Here is a 16,930-nt window from a genome sequence, read left to right as displayed (position 1 = left end):
ACGAGAACAGCAGCAGATACACAGTGACACGCATGGGAAGCAGATGAATGAGTGGTAAGTGACCCAGCAGACACGAGAGGGCAGGGCCCTGAATCGGCAGTGGGAAAAGTTTATTTTCAACCTGTTCTACATCCCAGAACCTTCTAAAAGCTCTGCAACTGGAAGCACCAGGTCGCACTGGAAATAGAGGTCGGCTAAAAAGAGGATTGATTGAAAGTCTTGAAAAACAGTTGGAGTTCTAGACCTCCCCCCGCCACTCAATGCTGAGGGGTGATTGCCCTTCCTCAACCCCTGCAGAAGATTCGAAGGCTGTTCTCTGGGATGAGTATAACAGAGGCTTTCTGCTCTGGGGACATCAGCCACGTTTGAGAACTAGAGAATAAATAAATACACACACGCTGAAGTCTGAGACTCTACCAGCCCTCTTTCCCGACTCAGCTCAAGTACTGGCAGCCAGGATGCTACTCCTGTCTCCTCTAGAGTGTCCTCAAGAAATGGCCCCTTCTGCTCACGCTCCAGGAAAGCTCCAGCTGATAAACCCCACCCAGGGACTCGAGCTTTGAAACAGCTTTTTAGCAGCTCCACCCACACAATAACACACACACACACACATACACACACACACACACACACACACACACACGAAGCTCTTATTTGATGAGTTAGACACAATACTGTGACATCCAAGGAAGCCTGCCGACAGGAAAGATGGAGACCCAAACAAGCTAGTGTAAAAAAGCACCTTGGAGAAAAGATCAGAGAAGGCATTGAATCCGGGAAAAAGGAGAGGATGCTATTTTTAAAAAAAGGAATAAGCAGAGAATAAAAACGTGCTCTTGGAAATCAAAAGCATGATGGCGAAAGTGAAAAACTAAGGAAGAGCAAAGAGATGAACACGAAAAGTAGGAGAGAAGAGATGAAAAGTAAAGGACCAGCGCAGGATGTGCATCAGGATATTCGAGTTCCAGAAGGAGAGAAGAAAGAAGACAGAGGGGAGAAATTATCGGAGGAAGAACTCATTGACATGTTCTTGAACTGAAGGACGGTTTCCACCAAATGGGACCAATGTTTGCCCAGTACGTGGAGGAAAGGACCCTCACCAATTTACACCCTTGAAAATTTCAGAATACTAGGGTCGAAGAGAAGAGTCTACAGGTTTTTTTAAAAAGAAAAATAAAACAAAACAACAACAACAAAAAAAACAGGTCACAAAAAAAAAAAAAAGCCAAAAAAACAAGTCACCAAAAAGACCAAGAAATAGAAAGGCTTTGGACTTCTCAATAACAACAATAAAGGTTAAAATGCAATAGAGTGATGCTGTCCAAATTCTGAAGAAAATTGATGTCCAACCTATAATTCAATTCCATCCAAACTCTCAATTCAGTGTGAGGGGAGAATAAAGCAATTTTCAGATATGTAAGGTGTCGAAACATTTACCTTCGCGTACCCTTTATCAGGATGCTTCGAGAGGATGTGCTCCACCAGAACAAGGGAGTAAACAGAGAGAGAGAGGAAGGCGGAAAAAGGCAGATCCAAGGGAGAGGCGAAAAGAAATCTGGATGATTGTGAAAGGAGATCCCCGAAAGACAACATGTACCAGGCTCAGAGGGCGAGTGGCCCTGATTAGAGCAAGTTAGTGGAGGCTCCGAGAGAAACCTTTCCAAGAAAATTGAATATATAGGAAAGATCTCATTTCTGAATGCCTTTAGAGGAGATTTAGAGAATCGGCAGAGGTTTGTGTCGACGTCACACAGAAAACTAAGCAAAAACAATGATTATACCAGGAAAGACAACATAACCATAGTTATAACCAAAGGAAAACATAACCCTAGTCTATTTCATGGCTCAGCTCTGAATATCATATGCAGCCATGACAATGTAACAATGAATACTGCTATGACCCATATTATTATACAACTACATTGGGAGGGCAGGGGGAGGGAGCAATGTGCAGGATGGGCCTAAGGTGTGGGGAGAGCTAAACCCCTTCTCCGGGGGGAAGTTCAAGGCTGAGATGTCACGAAGGGGGCAATACAAGAGATATGGAAGCAAATAGCAAAAATCAGCCGAGAGCTGAAAAGGGAGATGAGAGTAATCCTCACAAGGCAACGTGACTCTTGGCAGGCTTGAGTAATTTTGACTTAAAAAACTAACTAACTACATAAATAATTAAAAAATACACTCCCATCCCTGCCCCTCCTACTTTGGAGATTTCTCGAAAGGCTGAATAAACATGAGGACCTCTCGTGCTGAAAGCCTTGGGAGTGAGTTCTTGGCAAGCTGCTCTAAGCAGATAGGCCTAGCCTATAAGCAGGCTTCCGAAAGGCTCAGAAAAATTGGGGATAGATGGAAAACAAGATGGAGTTGAAACTTCGGGAGCCACAGCTGGAGGGCCTCCTGACACCCCAGGCAGGTTTCCGAACCTTTTTGTGCTTGTACGGAGCTGATGCTGAGATAGTATGTAGTAAAGGCTGGGCTGTGCACAGAGCACCTGTCATCAGGAACCCCAGAGTGGACGGTGGAAAGAGGCCAGAGGAGTGTGGCGGCCCCATTCACTGTGCAAACATCCACCAGACCTGCTCTGAGACCCTGAGATTTTCCCTCAGGTCCTGCCACCCGCCGTCCTGGGCCCGGAAATTAGAAACTGAGGCCACACCACGCCACCACTCATCCGTGTTTACAGAAAGCAGGACTGTTATTTACAAGAACAGAAACGCTGAGCTAATTCACTTTTAAAGACATCAAACAGAGCAGCAGACAAAAAGAAAACAGAAATCTTCTGAGTGGAAAAGGCAGGGCATCCTTGTCAGCAAGCTTTTCCTACTACCCTCTATTGCCCAGGCTGCTCTCCCGCCTAGCTCCCCGCTGACGGGCAGACCCTATTCCCAATACTAACCAACTCACGTTTTCCCCGAGTGAAACCAAACTAAGAAAACAGAACACTCTTCCCAGACCACTCAAGACCCTGAGCCAAGTTACTGCAGTGCCCGGAGCTCCCTGGGGTCCCGTCCTCAAAGCCTTTTCCACAGATGTGTTCGGGGCAGTGTGAGTCACGCAGCTCCCATCCTTGGGGCTGTAGAGGACACAAGGTCACTCAGGCCCCCACCTCCCAGCAAACCTCTCCTTGCTCTTTTTGGGAAACAAGTTTTCTGTTTCGTCCAGGATCGGAAAGACACAGAGGGAAACCTTCGTGCTAAATCTAAATCCCCAGAAGTTAGTCTGAGGACCAGGAATAGTGAGTGACAAGGTCCTTGACAACCAGTAACAAAGGGGAAAAAAAATAAGGACAGAAAGGGATGTGGATGGAAAGAACTGTTCTTGCTTCTGGATTAGATCCTTCTTACGTTTTTGTTCTAAAATGAACATTTAAAAAAAATGATGGTGATTGTGGTTGACATATTTTTTAATGTCCTTACTTGGCAAAATTGGAACTCTGGCATCTCTAGCTAGTCCTTCCTCAGAAAGAGAAAAATTTTTTAAAATTTTATGGGGCTATGAAAGTCTAAAGTCTAAATTCTGGGACATACTTTGGTAGACGATACAAAAGAAAGTAAGCCAAGCTCCAGGGCCAGAACCACAGACTCGGAGAGTGAGAAGGAAAGCACCAACACACGTAGTCCAGGCTCATCTTGATACCTAGGTGTGTGCTGCTAGAACACCTCGGTGAAATGCTTGGCCGGCCCCGCTTGCTGCCCTTCGGTGACAGGGAGCCCATTCTCTCTGCACGCAGTTCTGAAGATTAGAAAGTGCTTCCTCGTCTCATCAAGAAACCGTGGTCCTGGCCCAGGCCTAAGCCTGGGAGCACCTGGACCCAGGCCTGTCCTCTCTCAAGGAAAACGGTTCCGTGCCCACATCCCTCCCGTCCAGGCTTCTTCGGTTAGGATCTATTTGCTTCCCCAACCCTCAATCATTCCTCTTGTGAAGTGACTTGCCTAAGATCGCATGGCTAGCAAGTTAGTTCAAACCCAGCTCTTCTGTGGCGGGCCCCGTGCCTTGTCCCCTAGTTCTCTAGATGTGGCAATGGCTCAGTGTCCTTAATTCATGAGACGGTTCTGGTTGTTCAGAACCAGTTGGAAAAGCAACAAAGAAACAAACAAAAAACATACCAAAAAGTAAATGTGACCCAAATAAACACTTACATATCTGCATAGAAAAAAGTATGGAAGGAAATAAGGCAAAATGGTCATGACAGTCATTCCCCGAGGTGGGCTACCTGATGATTTTTATTGCATTTTTGCTTTTCTGTGTTTTCCAGTTTATTTGACCATGACTAAAATAATGACCATTTAGAAAGATGAGATAAGAAAAATAAAATTAAAGTAATCTCGATCCAAGACCCTGCCTCAATTCCCAGCCACTGTCCAGTGAACAAGCTCTTAGGGGGTCTGGTGCTCCAGAAATGGCCCAGACCTGGGTTGGACCTGTGAGCGTGGCCTGCTCACAGACCCTCCCTCCGCAGATCTCCATCACTGTGCCTTACAGCAACCTGACCTTCCCACTGCATCAACCCCCTAGCCTGGCTGCCAGATGGTGAGCCCACAGCTAAGAAGACCTCAAACCACCCAGGGTCATCGCCAGTGTGCTCCTGCACATCTGCCCCTCCTCGATTCTTCTCAAGCCTTGCTGCCTTCCTCATCCACCGCCCCTAGCTCCCCCATCCCTAAGATGGAAGAGAGGAGTGGATGGTGGATGCTGAGGACCATGGCTCACCAGTGTGCTGTCTGTTACACACAACACAGAGTGTCCAACTGTTTTTACAGACAGGAGACTAATGCTCAAAGGGGAAATGTGTCATATGTGGAGTGTGATGGAGTTGAGTTTGACCTGGCCCTCTGATCCTAGGCCAGTGTTTGTCCTCTGGGCTCAGAGCAGAGCCCTCAGGCCCTGCTGGGGTGTGCTGGGTCCGTACAGGGCGCTGGGCCACAGATCACCTGACACTCTCCATGCCAGTCCTCCTGGTTGCTCCTCCGTGCTCCCAGGATGCCTTGCAGACTCAGGCACATGGTCAATGCTGAGCTCAGCCCTAATTAGAAATAGAGGGCCCAGCCTGGGGGTCGGAGTCTTGACCAATGGCCCAGCTTCTGCCACCAAGGGGCCCTGGGCAAGACTTTTCCTTCTCAGGACCTCAGTTTTCCAATGGATAAAACCACGATGAAGGACCTTTGACAGGGATTAGACCACGTGGTCTCTAAGTTTTTTTTCCACGCTTGACATTCAGATATTCGGGGACTGACCAGTGATGTCACCCCCCACCCATTCAGCCTTGCCTCTCTGGGCTGCCCCTCGGGTCCCTGAGTGTGTAGCCTCGGTTCCAGAGAAGTCCCAGCCACCTCACGTGGGTGTGTTTGAGCACATGTGCATGTGTGGGTGTGGAGGGGTGTGGATGTGAGAAGGAAAGGTTCTCCCTTTTGTACCTGGCACAGGTACATTCTCCAATTATTTCACCTTTTTGAGGACCCTGCTCCCTTCCTCTCCAAAACCCCAGCCATCGCCACACCCCCGCACGCCTCTTCTCATTCTTTCGTCTTTTTCATTCCTGCCTCTATCTCAAGCCCCAGCTCTGCGTTCTTTCTCTGTCATTTTGTAGCCCCCTCCCCCCATGTGATGGCTCTCTCAGGATGCCTTCCCCCCAGGTCCCTCTTCCAAGAGGTGCCCACAGCTCTCAGAGTGCATCGTGTTCCAGACAGAAATGAAGATGGGTTCTATTGCACAATGACAAATTCAAAGCATTTTTCTGCCGAGATCCGAATGAAAAATCAGGAAGTCTGACATCGTCATGATTTGTTAAGCCAACATTGCCTCTCTATGCATTGAACAAATTTTAATTAAAATCTCAGAAGTGATCAGGGAGCTCCTTTTATTATATACCTCTAGGCCATTCCGGGCACCCTGGGGGGAGGGCAGGCCCTTTTCACAGCAGGGGCAAAGATTCAAGAATGGTCCCTAAAAGATTGGGACTGGGGGGTGCTGACAGCTCAGGCAAGCACAGCCTGTTGGAGTGCAAGGAGCCTTAGGGAGCACATGGAATCTCTGAGCCACCCTCACCCCTCCACCTCAGCAGATTCCAGGGACACCGCCTCCAACCCTCCCACCATCCTGGACTCACCCTCAGGGCCGGCAGAGAGCTGACCTGGTCCATGGTCAGCGTCGCCTCCTTGTAGTACTTTCCAGGTGGGCAGAGCTTCAGGAAGGTGTCGTGGATGCTAAGAAAAGATGAACTGGGGTGTGGAGACCGCCAAGCCCCCTCCTTGCTGGGCTGTCTTTGAAGGAGGGGAACCCAGGATAGAGTAACACCAAAAAGACAGTTATAAATCATTCCACCCTTCTAGAGACATCCCCAAGGCTCCAGTGTGTCCAGCACACTGGCGGGGCAGAGGGCGGGCGTGCGGGGGTGGGGGGATGTGGTGCAAAAAACGAGCCTGGTGTGAAGGAAGGTGCATGAATGTGCTCTGTAGCCTGGAACGTACTCTACAAGTGTTAGTCATAGGGAGTCAGAGCTGGACGGGGCTTCTGTTGTCACTCAGTCCAGTCCCTCCTTTACAGATGGGGAAACCAGTAGGACCTTGCTTGGGAAAGCCAACATGCTGCCCCAGGCCATGTGCCCAGTCCCACCTTCAGCACAGAGAAAAGAGGTCACTCAGTGAGTGTGACCAAGTCAGGATTCACACCCAGCCTCCCGCAGCCAGCAAACCACATGGCTGCCTTAAGCCCAGCAAGCTGGTTCTGCAGACTCTGAGGAATGGGTAGGGGGAGAAATTCTCCAGGAGAGTATTGCAGGGAACTGAAGGACAACAAGGAGAAGAAAGTCATCTTTGCCGGGCGGGGGGCGGTGAGAGCCGTCTGTCTCAGCCTGAAGGAGTATTTTATCACTGTCATTGTTAGAATTATTGGTGAGAGGTGATAATAAAAAGCAGATCGACCTTCAGTAAATGTTTAATTTTTAAGAATTCCCTGAGGCCATGCACCTATAGTGCTGGTGCCCAGGGCAAACTACTCCCGCAGCCTGCCACCAGGGTTCATCATTAGGAGTGCCTGCTGCATGCTGCTAATTCACACAGAAATTTTTCCTATGACCTGCACGACAATCCTGCAAGAATGAGACCATTATCTCCAGTTTACAGACAAGGAAACTAAGGCTCAGGGAGGTAAAATACCGTGCCTGAGGTCACACAGTGCTCAGTATGGAAGCCGGAGCTGGAGACACCCCAGCTCTTTCCCCAGGAGCCCAGAGAAGGCAGGTGTCAGGAAGGAAAAGGAAGTCCTCCCACTGCCGCCTCTGTCCTCATTTACCAAGCTCTGTGAGCCCAGTGCGCTCAAGCACATTGTCTCATTGAGTCTTCCCATCCACCCCTGGGAGAGGCATTAGGGGTGATAATTTCTGTACATGGATAAATGGAGGCTCAGAGAGTTGAAGGGGTGTGCCCAAGGTCAGACCGCTTGGAGGAGATGGAGTGGGGTCTGAACTCTAAACCAGGTTCTTCAGGCTGTGTTGCCTACCCCTAAAGTGCTCACCCCCACCCAGGTGGGAGACCCATAGCCCAAACCCCTGGAGAGCCTCGTGGGGGAGGGGTACGGTGGGGAGGGCCCTGCCTGGTCTTCTCAGGCTGCGGACTGGGTGGGCTGCCTCTCAGCTGCCACAAAATGTTCTCCTCCTCCAAATATGGATCAGCCGGCTCTAAGTGGAGCTCTGAATTAATCACTAATGGACTCAAAGTCAAAGCCATTTGAAAAACTTACACACTCAGCCTGCCAGAAATCATGCAGCCCAGGCTGTGGCTTCCTTCTGCACCTCGCCAGACGTGGGGGGGACTGTCTGCTCCTCTGCTGCTCACACTTGGTGAGAGACCTTGCACCTGCCATGTCCCCTCGCCACTGCTCACACTTGGTGGGGCCTCAGACCTGCCATGCCCCCTCTCAGGCCTCAGTTTGCCTTCTGGAAGATGAGTCTCTATGCTCCCCTGGCTCCATCCAGTTCGGGCATTCTGTGGCTGTTTTTATACCTCTCTCTGGCATCCCGTCCATGCCTTGCCTCCGAGGCTCCCTAATTCAGTGGTTTTCAGCTGAGTCCCACATTAGAATCATGTGGAGAGCTAGTGAAAGGGTCTGAATCCACCCCTAGAGATTTTCATTTAAGGCCAAGGTAGGGCCCAGGAACCTATAGGTTCTACGAGCTTCCATGTTTCTATGGTGTAGTCAGGACTGAGAACGCAGCTCCAGTGCAGACCTCCATCTCCAGCCTGGGCTTCATGACCTGGGCCCTGGGGTCAATAGTCCTTTGCCTTGTGGTACAGCCTGTAGGTATTTTATAAATAATCCTAACTTTAGCCTGAAAATGTGGCTTTTAGTCCCATTGTCTGCTACCTCCAAGCTGTGTGACTTGGGCAAATCACCTCATTTCGCATTTGCAAAAAGAAGATGATAATACCATGAACATAGCAGCTACCACATACTCAGCACTGACTCCTGTGCCAGGCGCTGCTCTAACTCCTAACGTGGATTTGATCATCTGATCGTCCTCATAACGACCATGTGAGGTTAAGTTCCGTCACTCTCATATCACACTTTATAAGTGTGGAAACTGAGGATCAGCGAAGGTAAGAAACACCCACAGTTGCACCACTAGGAAGTGGCCGAGCTGAGCCTCGAACCCAGGCTTATAACCACTCTACCTGCTGACCTTCTGTTTTTCTAAGAGGACCAGGAGCTTAACCGCCAGGACAGGGCCTTGAGACTGAGAAGTCTCCAATTATTATCACGCAAAATTTCTCCTATAGATTTATTCTCACCTATTGGATAAGCTCTTTGTACATAAACGTTTAATATAGCATGATTGGTAAAGCTAAAAATCATAAACAGTATACATTATAGGGGGTTGGTAAAATGAATTATGGTTCTTCCATAGGAGAGAATGCTCCATAACCATTAAAAAAGAATAAAAACTTTTTTTTTTAAAGGTCTAGAACAGTACGAACGCTATACTATAAATGGGTAAATGCTACAATATGAATGGGCTAAAATTTTTGAAGTCTGTATGCAGTCTATCTATGAGAGATTCTTCTGGAAAGCTAATGGAGAAACTGACTGAATGGTGGCCCCTTTGGGGGAGAAGGCCTGCGAAAAGGGGAGGGAAGCTTTTACTTTTCATTTAGAACTTTCTATGCTATTTGAATTTTCTAGCCAGGCTCACATATTATGTTTTAAAATTCTATTTTATTTTTATTCAAAAGTTACTTTTTAGAAAATCTCGATAGGGTAGTAGGATGTGAATCATTTGGAGTTTTGTCATATTTTTGTATATTTTTTAAAAAGTGAGTGAATTTTAATGTTAAAAGGAAAATAATGTGGCATTGTGACTCCCTGTATTCTGGCCGCCCCTCAGTCTCATCTGTGCCTGGGGAGTCTCATACCTGTGGCAAAGTCATTGCCTTGTCTGAGACCGAGAGTGGGAAGTGTGGCTTTTCGGCTGAACATCAGGGCTCGGGAGGGTGAGTCCAAGCAGAAAGAATGGGGGGAGAGGGTCCCAGTCCTGGAGGTGTAAGAGTGGTCTCCTCACTCTAACCTCACCCCACCCCATGTTTTAGTAAGCTCAGGTACCATCTAACAAGGTTTTGCTGAGCACCTGGCTTGGTCTGAGCACTCAGTCGTCTCTCATGCCTTTCACCCCCGCTGCAGCCCCACGAGGGGATATCGTAATGGAAGTCTTTGACCTGGAGCCTTCCCTACTGGACAGTAACCTGCATGAGAACAGGGACTGTGCCTTGCTCACTGTTATCCTCCCGGTGTCATCACAGTGTCTGCCACATACCAGACACTGAAGAGAGGCTTGGAGAGGGAGGGAGGGCTGAGAAAGATTCAGTAGCGCGTCAAGGTTACTCAACCGGTGAATGACCCAAATGGGCTTCAGACCTGTTTCCCGAGGCCTTCCTCCTTTTCCTCATTATCCCAAGGAAGCCCTGTCCACCGCTGTAATTGTATGAAGAACCGCCAACCCCCCACAACACACACACACACCCCCCTTGGATTTCATAGCAGCCTAAAGCCTGACATTTCACTCGACTCTAATTGAGCCTGGGAATCATGATCTTGGACCCTCAGAGCTGGAGTCTGTCTCTGCTTCCCTGTGCAGCCTCATCTCCAGGGCTCTGTGGCTTTGAACAGGGACCATACTCAGGGACCAGAGTGAAGCTGTGCCAAGGCAAGGCCCCAGCTCAAGGGGAGAGAAAGGGGGCCCCTCTACTCACCACAGGATTTCATTTCTGGTCAGAAAGGTCAGGGCCTACAACAAACCACAGAGAGCTGATGGCCCACTCTGTCCAGCCCTGCCCTGGCCCCCTGGGAAATGAGAGCTTTGGGGGCTGAGGCAGAATAGCTCATGCTCTTATCCCACAGCCAGGGAAGTGCAGTGGATGCCCAAGGTGGTGGCAGAGGAAGAAACAGTGCCCTTCCCTCCTCCCCAGTCTCCGATGGCTTTGGGAAGGAGTGCATTGACACAGACGTGGAGAGAAAATCAGAGACAAAACTAAAGCCAGGCTCTGGAGCAGGTGACAGATGTGGAGGGGATCTCTAAGGACTGGTCTGGGCCACATGGATGCAAGTTTAGCAAAGGCGAGGGCCACCACTACTCGGACTGGCAAACTCTAGATCTTTGGGCAAGAGTTTTCCCACTCGCCCCACCTGGCTCAGAAAGCCCCCACCTCTGCCCGGAATCTCCTGCCTGATCTACCCACCTGGTATTCTTCCAGGTCCTCCCAGTGTATCTGGTACCTCAAACACTGTCCCATGCCAAGCCCACCTTTCTCTCTGCTGTCAGCAGAACCTCAGCCCCAACAGTTCACTAGTTTGTGTGACCAGGTGATCTGATTGCCATGGCGACCTACATTCCATCCTCTGCATTCTTCCTGAGTCCCTGAGTGGGCAAAGAAATAGGTTCTTTTGGTCTCCGAGGCTAATAGACATCATCCTCCACAAGCCAAACAACAAACAGAAAGGCAGCCCAATAGCAAGCTGAGTATCGTACTGCTGGCTCAGGAGTCACACTGCCTGGGTTCGAATCCCAGATCTGCTCATGCTGACAAGACATGTGACCTTGGGCAAGTGACTCAACCTCTCTGTGTCTTAATTTCCTCATCTATAAAATGGGGATGATAATCATGGGATTGTTGTGAGGATTATTTAAGTTAATATAGGTAACAATGCCTGGCACATAGTAAATGCTCGATAAATGCTAATGATTAGAACCATGTCCCAAGCACTGTGCTAGGCGCAGGGACTCAAGATGCATAAGCATAGACCCTGACCTCAAAGAATGACCCAAAGAGCACAGAAAAGGGCATTGCACCCCATTAGTGAGGGTCCCTGCAGGAGCAGAGGGCACATTAAATTAAAATAATTTGAAGAGGGTCTAATAAAGGGACTTTTATGGAACTCTCCACAAAGACAGAGTCAGGGTTTAGGGAAACCACTCAGGATAGTGCAGCATCCTGGGGCTAGTAACCACAGAGCTGCTACTAGTCCTGTCCCATGTGCATGTCATAAATACCCCAGCATCACTCTCTCCTCTTCCTCTGATCTCCTGCGAGGACAGAGAGCAGGGTGGAGAGTGAATCCGGAAGGACAGAGAAGTCCAGCTCAGCATCAGTGTCACAGGCCAGGAGAGGCCTCTTGAAGCCATCTCTCTGCTCCTGCGTCTGGGGTAGTCTGCACGCTCACCAACGATGTGCCGCTGTGGATTTCCTGGTTATACCCTGGTCTTTCCACACGCTTTCCTAAGTAAACATCCAAGGGCTTTCTGTGGGAGCTCATTTATATTTCTGGAAATGCAACTGCTCATGTTTCTTCATCTGTCCTCCCCTGAGATAGAGCCTGGCAGAGGAAACTCAGGAGCCCTCAGTCTTCCATTTACTTGGCAGACACAGGTGGAGCACCTACAGTGTGCCAGGAACCCAGCTTGACTCTGGGGAGAGATGAATGAATGCGGTCTCAGGCCTCAAGAAACAGATACTTGCCACACATGCCCCCCCAAGAGAGATCAAGCAGATGTCATCATAATAGTACAGTTATGAGTATTTAGAACAAGTCATAAAACTACTTACTCTAAGCCTCAGTCTGCCATCTTTAAAATGGGAATAATAAATCCCTACTTTATAAGATTAATGTTAATGTAAGGATAAAATAAAACGTTATATTTATTTAGCTCTTATTTAGCAAAGTACCTGGCACATGATGAGTTCTCAATAAAGGGTAAATAATATTACTTTTTTACAGTTGGGCCTGGAAGCAAGGGAGGATTCTAGCAGGCAAAGTCAGTAATTAAATCCCATTGTCTGCTAAGCCCTTTGAGTTTCTACCATCATTTATTGAGCAGTTTCTCTCCGCCAGGGGTGTCCCTATAAGCTGTCGACCATCATGGACACAGAGCTTTGTGAGGTCAGCAGGCTATCGCCCTTTGAATCTGGGGAAGGCAGAAGCTGGTGATGTCTTGGGGTCCCGCAGCTGGTGGGTGGGCAAGGGAGGATACAATCCCCAGCCAGAATGCAAGCCCGGCCTGGGGATTCCCACAGCATGGGGTGGGGGCCAGGTGCTCTGTGGGTCACACCCTAGGGGCTTGCTTTCTTCTCAAGTCTCCCTGTTACATCGAGGTGCAAATGGCAGGTGGAATGGCAGGTGGCAGGGCGGGTGGGTGCCTTTAACACCCAGTTGACACTTGTTAAAAGGAGAATGAAAACAAACTAGAGAACATCCCTGAAGCTCAGAGCTTTTAGCTATTTATTCAACAACTATTTATTGAGGTAGGCAGTGGAGATAGAGAGAATGAGACAGATAAGGCCCTGCCCTTATGGAGCTAGACACACATAGGAAAAGCAACATCTCTTAGACAGTGATTAAAACGCCATGAAAGAAATCAAGGATGGAGAGGATGTGGGGCTGGAGAGGCTTCCTGAGGAGGCACCATTTGAGTAGAGACCTGAGGGAGCCCGGCTGAGAAGTCAGAAGAGTTTTCCAGGCCCAGACGGTAACAACATCCAGCTAGAATCTAATAACACTGGTTTTCGCTGTATTTGTTTATGTGTCTTCTTCCATTTTGAAAGTGATGCGGGTTTGCCATTTATACCTGTGATCTAAAGTTTCCTTTATAGTCTAATTAATGAAAAGAAATAGGAGCCCAACTAAATAATAATATTAAGTAAATAATTATACATGAGGCAAAGGAATATGCCAGAAATCACACACGCGTTTCTCTCTCTTTCTCTCTCTCACCTCACAGGTCACCAAGGCTTGCAAACTCTGCTACTCTCCTCTCTCTTTTAGTTTTCATCCCCCTACGTCCTCCCCAAACCCTGCTCACCATGCCACCCCCTAAACACAGGCTCTGTGATTTCATCCTAGAGAGGGTTTTCATTGGTTCTCACAAATAACAATAGTAGCAATAAGAATATCACCTTACATTTGCATATCCCTTTGTAATTCCGAAATGCTTTTCTATGCGCTCTCTCATTTGCCCAAGAAATAAAAGCCTATGCTCCTTAAAAGAAAAGAAAAGAAGAAAAATCCCCCCTCTCATATGATTCTGCTTTCAATTTGCATCTCCACCTGCCTCCGTCCTATTAAATCTCTCACACTCCTCTTCAGCAGGGATTTTGAAAGGGGTGTAATTGAGCAGCGGCCCTGACAGTTCTGCATCCTTCCTCTCCAGAGTCCTCCCCTGCATGAGAACCCTCTTGTGTGGGATGAAATGTATTCTTTGCAAGGTTTCTGTCACCTTGCAATGAACCCTACCAATTGTTTAAACTGCAATTCCTACTCTGACCTTGATTTAGATGTCTCTTAAAATTCAAAAAGGGATGGGAAAAAACTCGTATCCAGAATACATAAAGAACTCTTACAACTCAATACTAAAAAGACATATAGCCCAACTAAAAAATGGGCAAATGATTTGAATAGACATTTCTCCAAAGAAGATATCTAAATGGCCAATGAGCACATGAAAAGAAGCTCATCATCTTTAGCCATCAAGGAGATGCAAATCAAAACTACAGTTAGGTACCACTGCACACCCACTTAGACGGCCAAAGTTAAAAACACGATAAGTGTTGGTGAAGAAGCAGAGATATTGGACCCCTCATAAACTGTGGTAGAACGGTTAAATGGTGTAGCCACTTTAGAAGGAGTTTGGCAGCTCCTCAAGATGGTAAGCAGAGGTACTATATGTTAAAAACAAAACAACAGGCACAAAATGGAGTTACTTACGCTAAGCCCCAGATCACCAAACCAAGATTTAATTTAACTATAGTTTTGGCTCTTCCAGAAATGGAACCTTAAACTAGCCAATCGGGAATCACCCAATCAGCACTAGTGAGGTCATCTGCCTGGTAGACCCCTGCCATCCACTAGACCTTGCCACAACCAATCTGATTTTTGCTAGTATAACTTCCTTGTTCCCACTCCATTCTGCCAATAAAAGTCTTTTATTTTGTACAGCTCCTTGGAGCTCCTTTCTATACGGTAGACTGGACACTGTCCAATTTCTGAGTTGTTGAATAAAGCTAATAAGATCTTTAAAATTTACTCAGATAATTTTTTTTTTTTTAACACATACGACCCTGCAATTCCACTCCTGGGTATATACTCAAGAGAAATGAAACATTTGTTTACACACACACACACACACACACACACACAAACTTGTACATGAATGTTCATAGCAAGATTATTCATAATAGCCAAAAAGTAGAGACAGCCTAAATGATTATTAACTGATGAATGTATAAATAAAATGTGGCATATCTAATATAATAGAGTATTATTCTGCAATAAAAATAAATGAAGTATTGATACATGGTACAACATGAATGAAGCTTGAAAACATTATACGAAATTAAGGGAGCTAATCATAAAAGGCCACATATTATAGCATTCCATTTATATGAAATATCCAGAGTAGACAAATCCATAGAGACAGAAAGTAGATTGGTGGTTGCCAGGAGTGGGGGAAGGGGAGATCGGGAGATTACTGCTAATGGATATGGGGTTTCCTTTGGGGGTGATGAAATATTCTAAAATTAGATGGTGGAGATGGTTGTACAACTCTGTGAATATACTAAAAAAATATCAAGTTGTGCATTTGAAGAGTGAATTGTAGTGTGTGTCAATACTTCTTAATAAAGCTGTTATTAAAAACAATTTCAAGGACTGTGTATGTCTTTGTGCCCAGCACATACTAGGACCACCTTAAATATGATTAAAGGAACATGTAAATGAGATACTATATTTTGAAATAGTTTCCAATCTATTTCTTCAGCCTATGAGTCTTGCAGTCGGGAGATCCACCAGCTGCAGTTACTCGGTGCCAAGGGCAAGGGTCGATCCTGCCGGAGCAAGTCACTGCCCAGCTCCGAACACCAACTAGGTTGTATTTGAGTTCCCAGCAGCTGAGCAGCCTGGAAAGCTACGCTTTGTCTGGAGAAAGAATTTTCTGAACTCCTTTCGTGTGGCAAGAGACAGACCTAGGGGTGCAGACTGTGGCATCTTTGGGGGCAGCCTGGTGGGCAGGAAGAAAAAGGATGGAAGGCCTGCCCTTCTGGTCTTGGGATGGAGAAGACAGTGAGGATGCCAGACTGTCATGAGCTCGCTACCCAAGGATGGGTAGAAATATCCCTGGGTGCTGTGCATCTCAGCGACAGAGTCCCGGTTCCTCGAGCTCCCTGGTGTGGGGAGTTGGGGGACTGTGCACGTCTAGAAGTCGGCCTCACTCTCTCGGTCTCCTCCAGGATGGTGCAGAGCAAAGCTGCCGCAGCAACAGGGGAAGCATGAGCAAGGCGGGGTTCCTGGCCTCCCTGGCCATGCAGGGGACCCAGAAGTCCCATATGCTCAGGTAGAGGATCAGAGGGACAGAGAGCTCACGCAAAGGCCTCCCGCTAAGGCATTTTCCCAGGGACAAATGGAACAACATGGACTCCCGTGGTGCTTGTTGGCACATTGCCTAGAAAGCCAAGTGTGATCATTATGCCTCGTTGGATCCCGGCAAAAATGCACAGAACAAGTGTGGATCCAAGGACAACACCCCATGGCCAGCGGAGCCCCCTCGCCTAGCCAGATACTGACTTGGGGTAGAGAATGTGGTACAAACCTGAAACACCGACTATTTACGTAAAGAGACTGGCTCATCCAAAGAGACTGTTTAAACCAGTTCTTTAGTTTTCCATTTACATTGCCTGGAGGAGAGTAGGATTGTTATGGCAGGAGCTGGAAACAGAGAGTAAACCTTCCAATAGATGGAACATTTAAATGGGAAAGAAATTATTCAACTTGGAAGACACTGGAGCCTTGTTAATGGCAAGGCTAAGGAATGGAAGCTAGGAAAGCAGAGCCGGGCAGTTTTAGAGAATAAGCTCTCTTTATTTGCACACACCAAAGGAAGGCTCTATGACTAGGCCAGGGGGAGAACGCTGAAGTACGAGTCACCAGAGGGCCGATCCGCCTGGCCCTGGTGACCCTCGCCAGCTAGACAGGCAGGCTGGAACCTGGACACGGACAGTGGGGGAAGGAAGGAAGAGCGGGAATCTAGCCAGGCACGCCCCATACCAACCGCTGCCTTCAAGCAAGACGACTGCTCACCACGCCTCGTACCCCCTTCCCCCCAGTTGTACTGGACTCACCCAGGCTCAACTCAAAGATAGTTTCCCTGCCTCTGCATCTGGCTTCTGGGATGAGTGGGGGCCTATGTTTGGAAGAGACTGAGCCTTCTGACAGGTGAGCATGGCTTCCCCTGGCAGTGGTGGGGAGCAGGTAGATACATCTTGTTAAAAAGCAAGGCTGATGCTAACTACCTGGAGTTCGTGAATACTCACAGGTTAAAAGCATAGTTCTCCACAAGACTCCCCGAGCTTCAGACACCAGCCACGAGTTCTGAGGTTCCCAGGACACCTGCACT

General features: G+C 47.8%; 1 protein-coding gene across 3 annotated transcripts in view; it reads right to left on the bottom strand.

Annotated features, from left to right (window-relative positions):
- CIB4 (calcium and integrin binding family member 4) overlaps positions 1-16,930 on the bottom strand; it is a 104,312-nt gene that overhangs the window by 48,927 nt on the left and 38,455 nt on the right. For 2 of the 3 annotated variants that reach the window (XM_039887609.1, XM_039887610.1), the window contains exon 2: positions 6,107-6,203. In XM_039887609.1, the coding sequence (XP_039743543.1) occupies positions 6,107-6,139 (33 nt within the window). In that variant the 5' untranslated portion in view covers positions 6,140-6,203. Of the gene's footprint in view, positions 1-6,106; positions 6,204-10,241; positions 10,277-10,727; positions 10,782-16,930 lie in introns of those variants that run through there. The other variant, XM_039887611.1, reaches the window with a different exon arrangement.

The sequence above is a fragment of the Pteropus medius genome, unplaced genomic scaffold, assembly GCF_902729225.1.
Source record: "Pteropus medius unplaced genomic scaffold, Ma_sr-lr_union100, whole genome shotgun sequence".
NCBI lineage: Eukaryota > Metazoa > Chordata > Mammalia > Chiroptera > Pteropodidae > Pteropus > Pteropus medius.
The sequence above is the reverse complement of the archived record's forward strand: the minus strand, read 5'-3'. Positions and strand labels throughout refer to the sequence as shown.